The 15874-nt window shown below is 51.7% G+C and overlaps 2 protein-coding genes across 2 annotated transcripts; both read left to right on the top strand.

Moving 5' to 3' along the window:
- Positions 1-1966: 1966 nt before the first annotated feature.
- Positions 1967-7152, top strand: NCLIV_028820 (hypothetical protein; the record flags this gene model as incomplete). Its single annotated transcript, XM_003883076.1, has 7 exons — positions 1967-2040; positions 3726-4235; positions 4915-5216; positions 5454-5673; positions 6018-6100; positions 6355-6501; positions 6725-7152. 7 exons carry the CDS (start codon positions 1967-1969, stop codon positions 7150-7152), a joined length of 1764 nt encoding a protein of 587 aa, XP_003883125.1.
- Positions 7153-10994: 3842 nt separating this feature from the next.
- Positions 10995-13981, top strand: NCLIV_028810 (putative zinc finger (CCCH type) protein; the record flags this gene model as incomplete). Its single annotated transcript, XM_003883075.1, has 5 exons — positions 10995-11267; positions 11811-11916; positions 12404-12546; positions 12996-13367; positions 13838-13981. The coding sequence occupies 5 exons, from the start codon at positions 10995-10997 to the stop codon at positions 13979-13981; spliced, it is 1038 nt and encodes a 345-aa protein (XP_003883124.1).
- Between the last annotated feature and the right edge of the window lie 1893 nt (positions 13982-15874).

Here is a 15874-nt window from a genome sequence, read left to right as displayed (position 1 = left end):
TCGCCGGTCCGAGGCTCAAGCCCAGGGTCAAAGCCCCACGACTGCCCCTCAAAGCACGGTTTCGACGAATACGGGTGAGTCTGGAAACGACGGCAATGACAACGAGAGTAGTTCCACCTCTGCGGGTACGGGCGGATATCTTGACTCTCTTACGATATGCACGGCTATTCTCTCTTGTCAGCGGAAAGTCGATTTTCGCACTTGTCTTCCATTTGGCGATGATCTATTCTGCGTTTATAGCATATTTGTGTGCCCAGGCAGCCCACATGAAGCCGACTCGTGGGTCTCGATCATGTGGGATAGACAACGTATGCAGAGAATTCGAATGTGTGGGGGGGGGGGGGCGTTGGAGGCGTTTGAACAAGTAACGCTCACACACGTCTCGTATTCGATTTTGGCGCCACGGGGGGACGTTTACATGGGTCATCAAAGGATGATGATGCAGGGCAAGACTCTACGCCGCAGTCGTTCCTTGTCTGCGTTTCTGCTGGATGACTGCCAATGGCAAGAGGAACTGCTGCTGCACGGCCTGCTTCGCCTCAACCAAATCTGCATTAAATGGGGTGCGGCTGTCTCTCAGAGACATCATTGTCAAGGAAGCCTTATGGAACAACCGCTTGGTTATTAACAACTGAGTTGAAGTTGCAAAACTGTGCTTGGAAAGGTAGCCGTGATCGTTTCTGGAAACCAGCAGCTGAACTTAGTTACTTCATAACCCAAGCTCTGTTCTGCCCCTTGGATATGGCTACACCAATCCTTTGAGTTTGCCGCAAAACCTCGGTTCAAGCGACACATCAAGCCTGAAAGCTTCCGATAACGGCTTGCATGTTCCCACACTTCGCGGCGTCTTGGAATAAGCTTCTCCGAAACTATCGATAGTTTAGATGCTCGTTAACAACCACGGAGCGGCCGACTTTTCCAATCTTCCGTTAACGGCATCAGCATGAGGCACTTGCGTTTTTTAATAAGAACAGACCTTTGCCTCCTCAGTTCCATCGAGCTCAAACCACACCCGGTTGTTAGCCGCAAGAACTACCGTGGGTACTCCCGAATCCCATTGAGGCGCCCGTTAGTCTTTTCCCGCCATCTTGCATCGCGACAAAACGTGAATTTCGTGGACCGAAAAGGACAACAGAAGAGCACCACCAGCTGGGCGCAAATTAGTGATTGAGTAATGCAGTAGTCAAGTGCTACTAGACCACTTGACACGTACATGTGGAGGGGCAAGCCCTGTGGAAGGGGATTATGAGTCCCGGAGGTCGATTCTCAAAATCCTCCCTCCAGATGATCTCTCAAAGCTGCGTTGCCTCGTGGTGCCATTGCCGTATCAGTGGGTAAAAAACGGAGGTTCTCTGCAGTTCCCCTCATTATCTGACCCGTTGTGTCTGTATCGTGGAAGGGGTATATACTTAATTACAGCACGGAAGATTCGATGACCAACGTAAGCTCTTCAGTCTAATTTCTGCTCTTAGCTGTTAGCCGAACAAGTGGTAAGCTGTTCAGTTTGACACACTGAATTCTTCACAGGGTAAACAGGGCACCCCCTTCGGACACCCAAAAAACACTGTGTGTGTGGAAAGGGTGCAGGTAAAAGGCACATGTTCAAGGTTAATGGGCAGCACGCTTTGTCCTGGGCGACTCTTCAGGGACTGTAAGAATTCGTAGCCTGATCCTGTTGCTGCCTCCACAGGTCCCAGAGAGATCCCGTGCCAGCGGTTAAGTACGGAAAAAACTGGGAGAAGTCCGTACAAGAAAGCCAGTACAGGCAGCTTCTTTCTAGAAAGGAGTAACGAGAGGGAAGCAAATACAAAAACACAATGCTGCGGCGGCACGCCGCAGTGACTGCAGCAAGCGCATAGGAGAAGGTTGTGTGGCTTGGAAGAAGCAATTTGAGGCAGGCAGGTTGAAGTTACTGCGGCTCTACCGTGTTTGGAGCTCTCATCAAGCTTTCCCGTTACCTTTTCATATGCGCTCTCCTATCCATAAATTAAATGACAACGTCAACGACCCTGTGTTTCCAGACGGCTACGGAGAATTAAGGTGACTCGGTGCGCATCGCTGTACTTCAGGGCACTACAAACCCTCGTGTAGTATGCCACAAGCTGAAAGAACGAATCCTGACGCCCTACAGTACGTACTGTCCGCATGCGGCGAGCTGCACATGCAGTACCCGGCGCCCAAAGGGTTTCAGTCACTAGTGTTGCTACTAGCATTTCACCCAATGAAGACGAACCACGCAGCAGAGTGGCACACGGTACGTGACATCGCTCTGGAAACCATTTGTCCTGAAGAGCTTGACGAATATTGGGGCTCTGGTTGTGTTGAAGTTACGATGTGATCGTTTCCCTGCAAAAATGCAAAACTGCGCGCTACTCCACTGTTTTCTCTCTCCACGTGCGTTCATAGTATTTTTTTACTGTGTGTCCAACCTTCGTCCACTTGCTCGTGGATCTCTGACGTTTGCTGCTGAACTGCAGCTCATACGCTCCCCCGGAAGGCCTGTGTCTATTACTCCACACACTTTCTGCAACATGCCTGAGCGTTCTGCAAGACAGATTAACCCAACCTGGGCGATCTAAAAATCCTTATCCCAGTGACATTCCCTGCTCAGCTACTGTTGCTTCCAAGGATATCTGCCATGTTGTTGGTGCACCGCTTCGCCCTGCGACCTTTTGTTGACCTGGCTGACAGTGCAGTGGCGCCACGTGACCCGCTCTGTGCCCTGAAAGGGAGTATTTTCTGAAAACCGAAAAGCTCTATTCACGCGATCAGACTGCCTCTCAATTTGGACGGCCGTTGCGGGAGCTGGGACAGCCCGTCGTGAAGAGGCTTTCCGCCTATCGTGCGTCTGACGGCCAATCGGCGTCGAGGTTCCTCCGCCACGCATCAACGAAAATCCGTGAAAAAACTATCGTATCCAGAAGACATTTTTGGAAGCAAAGTTATTTTCGACTTTCCTCTGAGAGTATTCTCTTCTTCCACGGAATATAGATTATGAGCAAAGGGAACTGCAGCTTCTGTGCACTCTCGCAATTCAGCGCTGGTGGGGCCAACGCCGTGTCCATCAGCCTTCCCTGCTTCTGCGTCACTACCCATTGTGCTGCTAGCCATGGGCTCTTAAAGCAGACGGCTCCCATGCCCACCGCTTTTGAGGCAGCAGGGCTCTACCATCCTCTGCATTCACGACAGTTCAGTGGTATCCTAGTCTTTTTTCGTAAGGCTACAATCCTATGCTGATGGAGCTTGTTTTCTCCAACTACATAGGGAATACTACATGCCGTCGCCGCCATGGTCCACTGAACTTGCGGTTTTCATCTTTGTCCGAGTCCTAGAATTCAGCGGAGAATTGGAGGGCACCCGTTGTTTGTAGTTCATCAGAAGCTCTTCCGACTCCAGGTCAACGTGTTTGTACTGGCAATTGTAGTTATCTTCACTCTGGGGAGTGTCGGTTCTTACCTCTGCGTCCCAGTATCAACAGCCGTGCCTATCCTGGGGATCCGCGTCAAAACAGGAACGTTGTCTGGAGCAGAAGCGAATTTCCTTTCTCTTTCATTGATGCATATTTTCTTTCGTGCGGACTGCCGAGTTATCCAGTCTGTCACGAGGGCTGCCATGTGTGTGGTGGCTTCACCCTCTCGCGGTCGGGGGTGTCTGCCGGTAGGCTCTTACCGATTTTGATAGGGAACCATGTCGGATCTGTCGGATTTTTCTGAATCTGGTTTCAGCAAGGGCGATTCGGATGCGTCTTGGACTGAAGACGAGGAAACAGAGAAAAAAGGGAAGAGTGCGAAACACAAACCATTTTTTGGCCGTGCGAAGGCAAGCAAAGCTGCCGCTGAGGCGGATACTGGCAAGTCAGATACAGCAAAAGATAGCACCCCGGTCCTCAACAAGGACGCTCCGAAAGTCGAGCCGCCGAAGAGCTCTGAAACAACTAAGGCGGAAGAGAAAAAGGTGGAACCAAAAAAACCTGAAGACACCAGAGGAGATCAGGCCAAGGCGAAGGCTCAATCCACTAGGGCTACATCAAAAGAAATACTGTATGGAGACTCGGCAGCAGGCATACTTTCACCTCCGGATTTCTTTTTCAGCAGCATTGTTCATGATGGCAAAGTTTTTCAAGCTCGGACGGAACATCTGGTTGTACAACTTGAAAACACTATCTACATATGGGGAGGCAGAGAGGCTGAAACCGTGTACGACGACCTTATCAGCTTCGATCCGCCGTCCAACACGTACGTTTAACTGATGCCTGTGTGACCTTTGAATGTGGGTGTGACATTGGAGCCTTGAGGAGTCTATCTGCAGCGTTATGCAGCTTTCATATATAGTCCCAGCAGTGTGCGTTGGAGCACATTGTTTCATTCGATAGTCCACGCTCAAAAGTGCCTGTCGAGTCGCTCAAGGAAGATTTGATCCTGTTTATGATTTAAGGGATGTGAGCAATGCTTGGAGGACAGGTGTCGCAAGCACGCTTTCATGTGACAGCTTGAGATTACGACGGGATCAGACGTTGGCACTACTGAAGTGCGAGGGGACTGTCCACATCCGGTAGATACTTGCGTTGCATACGCGGGGTGTGACTAACAGAGCCAGGAGCGCGTTAGTTGACGCTGAAATGGGCAACAAGTTCATGAGATTGGTGGCGTTAAATCGTTAGGACGTCGCGTAACAGTGTTTTTTGCGTTTGTCGGGATGAGTGCTTCCCATCCACAGCTACCACCTTTCTCGGGACTTGGCTTTTTCCTTTTTCGTTCGTGGTCGCGGCGATCGGATGTATGCAACACATCAAGGGAAGGAGACAGGAACACTACAGAGCGTCGGCAATGTTTCTGCCGCTTTCCATTGTCCCGCGTCTGTTCCCGATGAATCTTAATTCTCAGCTTTGTGTCACCTGTGGGAACTCCGTCTCAGGTTCAGCACCATCGCCGTAGACGGCTCCAAGCCATCTGATCGCAGGGGCGCGTCTCTTGTTGCTCGGGTTCGAGACGATGGCCACGGCATCTTGACTTTGTGGGGCGGCGAGGAAAAGGACGAGTTGACAAATAAAGCGTGGAACTTCGATACGGCAACGAACTCGTGGTCAGCAATGACCGCCCGATCCACACCCAGCCCTCGCAAGGGCCATTCGATGTGTGCTGATAATGACGCCCTGTACCTCTTTGGGGGCGTAGACGCAAAAGGCGTGAAAGACGATGGATACGTTCTCAAAAAAGGTGAGTGATAACACGGGAGGGCCAGTAACCAACTTCTGTTCGCTGCTCTGCACACTCGAGAGTATAGTTGCTGCGTTCGAGTTCTTGGGGGCGGAAGTCGCCAGGTACCGACGGTTGAGCGGCTGCTTTTCTTTCAGGCCCTTTCAGACGTGCTTTACACATGCATATACGTCGCGTCCTTTCAGTGAGGCCCTCCATATGAGGTTTTGCGATATGCACTTGTTTTCAATTGTTCAGACATATGGACAAGGTTGAAAGGCGATAAGGTGCCGCCAGCGCGTTGTTTCCATACCGGCACTCTTGTCAAGACGGAGAAGGTGAATGCGATGATTGTCTTCGGTGGTGATCTGTCCGGTGGTGGACGCCCAACAAACGATCTTTGGCGATACGACCTTCGAGATGAGGAGTGGCGACACATCGACAACGCCAGCGGCGAGACACCCGTTCCTCGTTTCAAGTGAGCTCTCCGACTGTCAAAAGCAGATCTGGCATGTATGCTGGGGCACTTGGTGTGCATGCAAGGACGCTTACCTAGCGACACGTAGCCAGTGTTCACCGTTGTGCGTGCCTTTCTCCAGAAAGGATCGGGTGCCCTGACAGGTGCGCCTGCTCTGTGCCAGGAGATATCAGGAGTCGCATGGAAAACCGGTCGCCCCGTCAACTTAGTCATGCTTCGACGTGAGACTCAGCGTCAATACCTGCGGCATTTCACACGACGTCCCTGAGATGCATGTTGGATCGGGGATAAAGAATAGCACTCCATGTAGCAGGTCCGCATGTTTGCCCCTCCTGCATTCGTAGGCACGCTTCCGCCTTCTATGAAGGCCGCGTCTGGATCTGCGGAGGTCAGACGGCGGGATGGTTCACTATCTATGCAGTATCCGGTAAGCGTACTCTTTCCATGGCGGCTTATTGTTGCAGTCCGGCACCACGCGTGGCACAGCGGAAGAAAGAAGTTGAGGGCACCGTGACTGCAAATACTTTTTCCATGTCGATGAGCTGTCCAACAGAACGACTTCGATGTGAGCAGCTGGATTCAATGCTTCGCAACTGGTGGAAGTCTTATTGACGTCGCGTCCTTCGGGGGCCCGACGAAAAGTGACAACTTTCTGGTTGCTGGTTCACTGTGACGTTGCAGATTTCTTCGCCTACGACGTCTCTGGCAATTACTGGTTCAAGTGTGACGTGGCGGCCAAACAGCTGGGCTACCACTCAAGCTTTGGCCCTCTCGCTCTGTTTCCCCAGACGAAGGCGCTCTATATCTTTGGAGGAAGCAGCTCGTACGGTATGTCAGCCTTAGCGCGAATCGCGGCGACTGAATGCGTCACAGGCGTACGCCTATCTGGCGGGCGTCCGTTAGCCTCCACATGGTGAAAGAACAAAAAATTGTTACCGGGGAGAAAATGGTCGTGCCTCAGATTCATTGTCGCTTCCTTTCTTGCTTTTATTTGTAGGCAAACCAACATCCGACGTTTATCGGTTGGCACCTGTATGCACCACGTTCTCAGTCCTGGACGTGAGGCGCGATGTGACAGAAACTGCTTTGGAGGTGAAGCAGGTGCGCGAGGAAGTGGAGAAATCTGCAGATACCGCAAAGAAGGTTATGGAATTTGTGGGAAAATTGGAAAAGAACATGAGTGCGACTTCGGGTAAAGTGTCGGACCTTTCTCGCAGTGTGGGCGATTTCCAGAAGGAGATTAGTACCATGGTTGCAAACAGCTCTTCTTGCATGGAGAGCGTAGAACAAGTTCGAAAAAAGCTGGACAGCATCGAGGTGAAATTCGTTGCCTTCGCTCAGCTGGAGAGGAGGTGTGAGTTGATCGAGTCGAGCATCACAGAGCTCCTCAGGAAACTAGATGAAAAGGCGGACAGGTCTTCTTTGAGAAAGATCGCTGATCATGTACAGATTTCAGACTCCGAGGAAGATTCTGAATAAACAAGGTGGAAGAACTGTCGTCACCCCGGACTTGGACATGCCAGCGGACTGCGTTCGAATGCCGAAAATGTAGAAGCTGCATTGTAACAGTCCTTGCCGGCAATTTAACTAGACTCGCTCAAGGGGGTCGTTCCAGTTTGCAGTAGGCTACATTCGCTTTGCCGTGTTCGCGTTTCAGAGTCCGTGGTTGCCTTCGCATGCAGGCGCCAGCTCTTGGGTGGGCTAAGCTGTTAGCGCTGCCACCCTTAAGGGCTTCTCTGATCCGACGCGAACCATGCGCAGGGAACGAGCGTGGCAAACACCGTCTGCTTTTTCGTCTCCGGGCTCAGCCATGGAATAGAAATCGGTAAATACTCCTGGGTATTGACGCTCCATACCAATTTATGGAGTCTAAGGAACTCGCGCCTGCTGGACCCAGAAGAGTTGCTGCTCATCTCCATGCTGTATGGGGAGGGCATTACCGCTGGTTTCTCAATCAAATGCGTGTTTTTAGGGGATTTCGCTACTTTACGCAACGGAAGTGTTTGCAACGGTTTGGTGATGCCAATGTTGCCAAGCCATTTCGTCACAGTGTGGTACCTTTTCTGGGAGCGAGCTAATAGTCTCCGTTTCAGCGAGAAGAAAAAGCGCGGGGGGCAGCTACCTCTTCCAAGTTCCTACCGTTTGAAGAGTATCATGGATGGCGAACCTTGTGTTACGAACGGGCTTTGGCACCGTTACGGGAAGAAGAGAATGGTAGCTGCTCGCTGATTTTATCTCTTTGTTTTCTGGGCAAGTTTGAACACTCTTTTGCCGTTGAGTAACCCTCAGACAATCGCGAAGCTTTGGCTAACAGGGATTGTTTCTGACTAGGATGCCACGAAAGGCTCAGCATCAAACATTTTCTTCGGCTCCTATACGCCTACAGAACTCTGATTCAGCGCGTGTCCTTTTGTCACCGCACAGAAGAAATTTCTGCGGATGGTCTGTATGAACCGGTAACCTGGCAACTGGCTACGTGTGATAGCTCTCTCAGGACATCTTCAGAGCATATGTATCGTTGCAGGCAAAAAAATTGTCAAACCAACGGTGCCCGTTGCAAGCGAAGCTTCATATGGACGCTTCTGATCCTCAACCATTTTGAATGTCTATGGCTAGGACATCGCGTTTTCCTGTCAGGGCTTAAGCGCTGTTATAAATCCTGCCGGTGCTGCACCTTTTCGTGCAGTACTTGAATCTCGAGCAGTGGTGAAATTGGTTAGGCGTGCTCGGGGAGTCAGGGGGCGACGGTCACGGTGTTTTCTACAGACACAGGGGACAGTGTGTGCCGGTCACATAGACTATATAACGGACTCGTCTGAACTTCCGCTCTTTTGGTGTGATACCATGATGCTGTTTTCGGAACTCTGTCTCCAGGGTGAAGCGGCTGGCGTCTCCTTAAGAGAACACCCTGTCAAATACGGTGGCTGAAGAGGTGTTCAGCCTCACGCGGATTTGCATATGATTCCCGCGTTTCGCCACTTCACAGAGTGGCACTTCCCACGGAACGGTTGAGTACCCGTAGTCTTGTCTGAAAGTTGTGAGAGAGCCCACGAAAATAGAGCTGCCGCGCACGGCTATACAGGGTGAACAGATCCTGGCGGGCCAGCTCGAGATGCGGGTAGACACAGGAATGACTGTGGACACCTGAATAGTCTTCTAGTCATTCTTACTGTTGGCAGTTGAAGAGCCGGCTTTCAGAAACAGAGGTCGATACGATGCGTTTGCCGTGGGCTTGTTACAAGTGGTGGCAGAGGTATCGAAATATGTAAGTCCCACAGTTGCACTAATGTCTTGCGTAACGGGAAGCATGAAAGGTGGAACGCAGATAACCCCTGGTCGGAGAGTCAACGCCTGACTCAATCGGCCTTGCATGAAATAAAGCCGTTGGGAAGCCTGAAACTGCATAGATTCTTGTCGCTGTACAACTTGGCGTTTACCTATAGGGGAACGAGAATGCACGACGCTTTGCAACCCTAGGAAAACAATTTCGAGGCTGGTACCTTTGCGAATGAAATTTGCTGCCTCATTGCTTCAGTACAAATGGTTTTTCTTGTTCAGAAGAGTATTATATCAGAGGGTCTGGCTCGAACGCGAAAACACGAAAGGCTTGGTCGTGCTCAGCAAACGGACGCTGCAGCACACACGGATGCCCATGAATACTCCCGAGACGCCCTTGTCAGCACTAACCGGCTTTTAATTCTCTCTGCTGCAAATGTCAGCCATTTTTTTACTAGACCCGGGGATTGGCCGGGTTTTTCCTGTCCCTAAGCGTGAAACCAGGGTGCCCTTAATTCCTAACTTTGACTGGCGGCAATCATTAGATAGTGAAGCAGAACGATAGTTTGCTGACGATGAGCTTGTTTCCCCAGAAAGACATGGCAATCTAACTTCTACTTCTGAGGTCACCTGCGCGATGTCCTAACGCGACCCGAAACCGCGCTCTCTGGTCTCCAAGGCGACGGTTGCCGCTGCTTGTTGCAGGTTGCCGTTCTCAAGACTCACACACATCCAGTCTGTCGGCCTCCCCTTCTGCAGGAGGAGAGCTCTGCATTTCTAAGACTCGAGTGCGTGGGCCAGCTGCACTGAGCAACATAAAGGTTCCAGCATGTCACTTCTGTTCTCCTCTGATTGGCCGTGGTCGTCGTGGGGCGACACTGGGTGCGGCTCCTCGTCCAACACGGGGCGCGGCGGCACCAATTTGGAATCAGCCCCCCTATCCGCTATCTTGTGGATAGAGGTGCTACAAAACGAAAGTGTTCTGCTCCGCGAGAGCTTGTCACAAAAGTTCTCCAGTTAGAGAATTTCTCTATCTCTCTTGTTTCTTTGGTAGTGAGACAGCCAGTTGATTTCCTGTCACCCATGTCTCGGCCCTTGACTGGTGCTGGCCGGCTCTCTCAGGCGCGCACGACTTTCCGTGTCCTGATAGAAACTGCACCAGGTTGCAAAGACAAGCCCGCCCATTCTGTTGTCGCAGTATTTTTGAAGTGAGATTTCTTCGTCAAAACGTATCTGCTTACGTCTGAAGTCAAACTGCGTCTTCCATAGACGAGGAGTCTCGGCTCCGGCACTCTCATCCTGAGGTCGATCGCGTCTCGCTGCGGAAGTGCGGATGGCTCTCCCCGCCCCACGGATTTCTCTTTTTTCTCCGACACGGTGGGTCTCTCATGCTGTTTTCCACTTTCCATTCCTCCACAGCTGCACACTTGCTGGCCCCTCTTTCCAAATGTGTGCTGCGTTGATGTTGGTTTCCGTACAATGGGTCTTGATAGCTGGTACCCGTAAGATACACACGTGCAACAACAGGATGGCTGACAGAACTCACCGGCACGGTCTTGACGTGCACCAAGGGAAAACGCGGTATCGGCGAGGGGGGCAACCCAACGCCGTTTTGTATAGAAACCAAATTGGATCACCTTCTTTAAGTGGTTGATGCTGCTGAATGCACAAAACAGCACGCGTAACACACAGCGCCCTTCGTGGTTTGCGTGAGCGAGCGTGAATCGGGAGGGTAAGCTACGGTGGAACATGAGGGGTGTGATTGAACGGTGACAGCAGAGAACTGTGGCAATATCAAATTTGAGGCCCTTAAACATATGACAGCTGAATTATGCCTGTTCCTGAAGGGTCTGCACAACCTGCCGACTGAGAGTGTGTACTTTTTCGTGCAAACGATCCTTGTTCGTTGGAGCCGTGCCTGTACACAGCGCCTCGGCTTGAAGTTGCAACCCTGTGTCTACGGAAATTCCCCTCCGCCGTGGCCGGCTTTCGGGTTGAATATCCCTTTCTTCTGAGTTGTGTGTGTATCCCTGCACACCCACAGGATGGAGGGGCCCAAAGAGGTTCCTGTTTCCGGTGTGTTCGCTGAGGGCGCCCATTTTCAAGATGGTCGGGCAGATCCGGCGGCGCTAGAGCTGGACTCCAGTGCGCTAACCCGGCTGAATCTCTTTGTGAAGTTCTACAAGACCAAAATATGCCCATTCTACAAGAAAAAAAGATGTGAATGGGGGCACGACTGCAAGTTTGCACACGGTCGCAAGGAGCTCCGTTCTGGACCGGACCTTTCGAAAACGAGGATGTGCCCTTCTCTGCAGCGTGTAAGTTGCCTCGAATCAATGCCGAACGCCGTGCCTCAGCAGTTCTATCGGGCACGTGCACGGCCCGCACATCTTTGGCCGAGGCGCTGCTTTCAGGTTGCCCCAATTGCTTTCCGCAGACAAGTGCTCTGGACTCTTTTTGTAGGATACGTTTTGCCAGTCTCAGGTCGTTGACGCTCCTATGGCAGAGACAACTGAGGAAAAACACATGGCTGGCGCAGAGAAAATTGCCAGGTATTCAGTTGATGCTTGTCACTGCAGAGAGGACGATGTGAAAAGGGCGATGCTTGCCGGTTCGCGCACCGTCAAGAGGAACTCCGAGAGACCTCCGACCTTTACAAGAGTTCGCTGTGTTACCAGTGGATGCTCGGGAACTGTAGATCTAGCACCACGTGTCGCAGCACGGTACGTTTATTCCCACGTGTGTGTCTCGATGGTGACACTCACACGGGCCCTCGCAACGCCTCCTCAGTACGCCGTCGTAAGATTTCGTTTCGTCGGCATGCATCACCACGCGCTGCTGATGTTTGTGTATCCTTCCAGCAGGGGGGGGCGGAGCAATCGAACGAAATACGCCGGCGGGTAGTCAGCATGGACAAACCCGCATTGTTGCCTATCAGTGCTATAACGCCTGTCAACGATGGAACCGGTAAGGCGGTAAGGGGGTTTCGCATTTCCGAAAACCAAATGAACTTTGTACAGGTGAACCAAGATGTTTTGGTACTTTTGTGGAAACGTTCTCTGATCTCCATCATGCGATGCCGTAATCACAATCGCAAGTGACAGAAGCCGATCACTTCGCGTCGAATGTACTTGTCTCGAAGACACGTTTCTTCAGTCTAGCCGGACTTCATTCGGAATGGCAAGCCGTCACCGGCCTTCCAATTGTGCACCGCCCCATCTCACAGCGGCTGACTCTGTCGGATAGAAGGCACATTCTCGTTCCACACCCGTTGTCATCATCCGGAGAGCGCGGCCTGGCGTGGACAACTCAGCCCCATTGACATAAATCCTCGTGACACTCAGTGCTCCATTCCTTATGCCAGACGGTCCCGGCCATTCAGGTTTTAGCTGAGCGCCCCGTGGAAAGTGGCTGTGTTGTCTGTGTGTGTGTTTTGAACTCGCCGCTTTCGCAGGTTCCTCGATCCCTGAGCCCAGGCAGTTTGGTGCCAGTCTGCCGCCTGCACGCCACGCCGAGAATGAGGAAGTCGAGTTTTGCTTTCGGTTCTGGGTGCCACGTGGAGCCGTCGTCCGCCTGAAGAGTCTTCAGCCCGAAATGGTACGCTGGCAGGGACGCACGCTTCCGGCAACAGAGCAGACTCACATCCTCGCCGACGGCGCTGGGTCGCCAGCGGAGCTCCATGCGTCAATCCCTTTTCAAGAACAGCGTCACACTTTGCCGAGCGTTTGCTCACTGTTGCAAGCGATCTAACTGAGACACAGGCCAACCAGGCAACTTCAGTTTTCCGATGCATCTTACCGTCGGTCAGGCTGCGCATGCACCGCAGGCTCATCCTGCTTTGGGATTCTGTGAGGCGTCATTCTATGCAAATAAAAGACGCTGTTTGTGCACCACGAGAGCCGCTTCCAGCTGCGCCTTGTCATATGGTTTCCCTGAATTCACTCCACTAACCCCTTTGCACCTCCCCGCACAGCGCCGGTTTTGTGTCATGACCAGTTGATCAAATACAAGGTCGAATCATTCCTCGTTCCGCTTGTCCACTACAGGATCGCACCCTTCCCGCTTGCGAAGAAAACGTGGCCGACAGCCACAGACTTGACACTGGCGTCGATGCGGCGTTGTTCACAACGCTCGCCACGCTCCCCCCCGGTGTTCCTCGCATGGTTCCCGACTATCCTTCGAAAGACGTAGCTCCGTTTGGAGTGGCGCCACCTTCTTTCCCACAAGACCTATTGAACAGTGCAAGAGGTCCGATTCCGCAGGTCCAGCCGCAAGCGGACATGATGCCTATCGACCTCTTGCCAAAGTTCTTATCCGCGACCCTTGATGTTGAAACGCCGACCTCCGAGCGGGAGGCAGCATCTCCGAGTAGCGGCGGCAGCTCGTCGGAGTTCTTCCGGGATTTCCCCTGCACGCCCGTGAACATTCGGTCATCGGACCATGACCTCCGATTCCTCCCAGCACGCACACCACATTGGTAACCACGGGAAGGGTTGCTGCGGGAGCAGAACTACACGCCCTGCCATCGTAGGTGAAAGGGAGACTTCAGAACCGACTTCTGCACCCGAGCCTCGTTTGTGCCTAGTTCGCGACTTCCCCGCTCTTTGCGTTGCCGCCTACCAAAACCTTCTGGATGATCGGCTCTCGAGGGTTGGATACTCATTGCTAGAAGGGGGGCGATCTCCGTCCTCTACTGCAACAACCTGTGACATACGCCGCACAAGTAGCGCAGCGCTATTTGTAAGAACAAGAATGCGGCATGCGCAAAAAGTTGCACTATTTTCTGTCCACCTTCAGCTGAGACTAAACCGCCGGCGGCAACAGACGCCACCAACTTCGTTGCATGCTTCGTATGATCTGTTTTGCAGTTTCTTGTGTTAATTTACAGTCGTTACTTGACCCGAGAGGGAGTTGCGAGGCGGTGGACACCGCTGGGTATATCATGGGGAGACTTTTCTGGTGGGAAAGCTTCGACACAGAGCTCACCCTCAGCTTGTTTGGTGTTGTTCTGACAGGCCTGTGTCAATGCTGATTGTCAGCGCTTCCGCGGGTCTGGTTTTTTCCAGTGGGCGACAAAGTTTGCCGGAAGGCGTGTTTGTCTTGTTCGGTAATCATCTTTTTTTTCTGTTATCTTGTTTTTGGCGTGTGCTCCTGTCAAGCCCTGCGGTCTTTCAGCTCGCCCTTAACGTGGGATGGTCTCTTGTTTCCGGTTTTCCTGTACAGTTATACAAGAGTGGGAAATGCGGGTTTATCTATCCGAATACTTGCATCTCTGAGCCTAATAATAACCAGTGAGCATTGACCTCGTAATCGTTACAACATCGGACACTGAATCCAAGGTCAGTCTCGAGCCAGATACTTGTCACCAGAGTTCGGTGCAGAGTATTTCAATGTTGCTCGTCTTCCGCTCAGTGGCCATACGCAGTTGACCTCAGCGACATGGGACCAACTAAATACCGAGCAGAAGCAGAGTACCGTTTACTAGATGGCAGCACTTGGGAGGCGATTCTGCTGCAACGATAGACCTTCCTCCGCTCACCTCGGATGAAAGATGTGATCAATCACTTTCTCGTGTTGCTTGAGAGAAAACCAAACAGAAAAAGTGCACTCACTGACCTGCTGCGCAAGTCATACCGGAAGTATCTTCAGGGACAGTAGGAAGGCAGCCAGAGAGAGCTGAGACGCCATGCGTTGATAGCTTTCGACTACTTGCGAGGCATTGGACTCAAGAACGAAACGTACAAAGATAGCAGTTGCTTGGTGTCTGGCAGGATTATTGTTTTCTTTTTTAACACACCACAAGACTGTCAGTGGAACACAGGGAAAAGTGTAACAGAACACGCATGGATGGTGTAGCTCAAACATGACCGTGTTAAGTCCAATTTCTCCTGACCTAGGCATAATGCCGAAACATTTCAGGTTTTGAGCAACCGGAGGCATACAAAAAGGGAATTTGTCTCGTGCTTCCGACTCTAGTGGGGACTGAAATGCTAGCATTCGATTGATGTGGGCAAGCCTACAAAGTCATGCTGCGGATGGAACACGTCTCGCCACCCACGCTGCCTCTACTCGTTAATTCTCACGAGATCGTTTGGGTGTGCAACAAGGGTCACTGCTCTTTAATGGGCTTGCTTCGACAGGAATAGAAGTTTCACAAGTGAGAACAGAGAAGCGAATGGAGGCGCGACAGATCACACGCAGAAGCAATGTTGAATAGTTGTAGAGACCCAGAATGCTGCCGGATGGACAGCGTTGATGTAGGGCATATGAACGGTGATTCTCCAATGAACTCATTGGACAACCGTAGCGAATGATAAATTGAACTCCATACTTCCATAGGGGATGGCAATCTCTTGACTACTACCACCACCGAGGTTCTCGTACAGTTAGACGCCAGCATCATGGAACGTCAACGAACGTTAGCAACCAGACTTGAGGTTCGTAACAAAGGTACACTTTCTTCTCCTTGCTTGCACGATTAGTGTCACCTCCCCTCTATATGCCGTCTTCGGAAGCGACAGAGAAGTTCTGACGGTGTGAAAAAGTATCTTTAACTGCACACGTCTTGTGACATGCCGCAACTGTTTTAGCGAGCCCCCCGCGAGTACTCTTACGGACTTTGATACCATTCAAATTCGGTTCATTTAGTGAGGCTATTCTCATGCTATGGAGAGTGGTGCCCGCCCACACTTCTGTTCGAGCCACATCCTCGATAGCAACATATTATTTTCCCAGCTACTGATAGTGGACTGGATTAACCTGTCTCTCCACTTGGAGAGTCCAAGGGAGGAGAAAAGTGCAGAGCTACGCAAACCAGGTGCCGCCTCCCGTATTTCCCCCTGCATGCGGAACAATCTGGCCGATGTAGGCTACTACTAGCAAGCGCCTGAGATGCTTCCAGATGAAAAACGTGCTGTTTTTTCCA

Source organism: Neospora caninum, chromosome VIIb (genome assembly GCF_000208865.1).
Source record: "Neospora caninum Liverpool complete genome, chromosome VIIb".
NCBI classification, from domain to species: domain Eukaryota; phylum Apicomplexa; class Conoidasida; order Eucoccidiorida; family Sarcocystidae; genus Neospora; species Neospora caninum.
The sequence above is the reverse complement of the archived record's forward strand: the minus strand, read 5'-3'. Positions and strand labels throughout refer to the sequence as shown.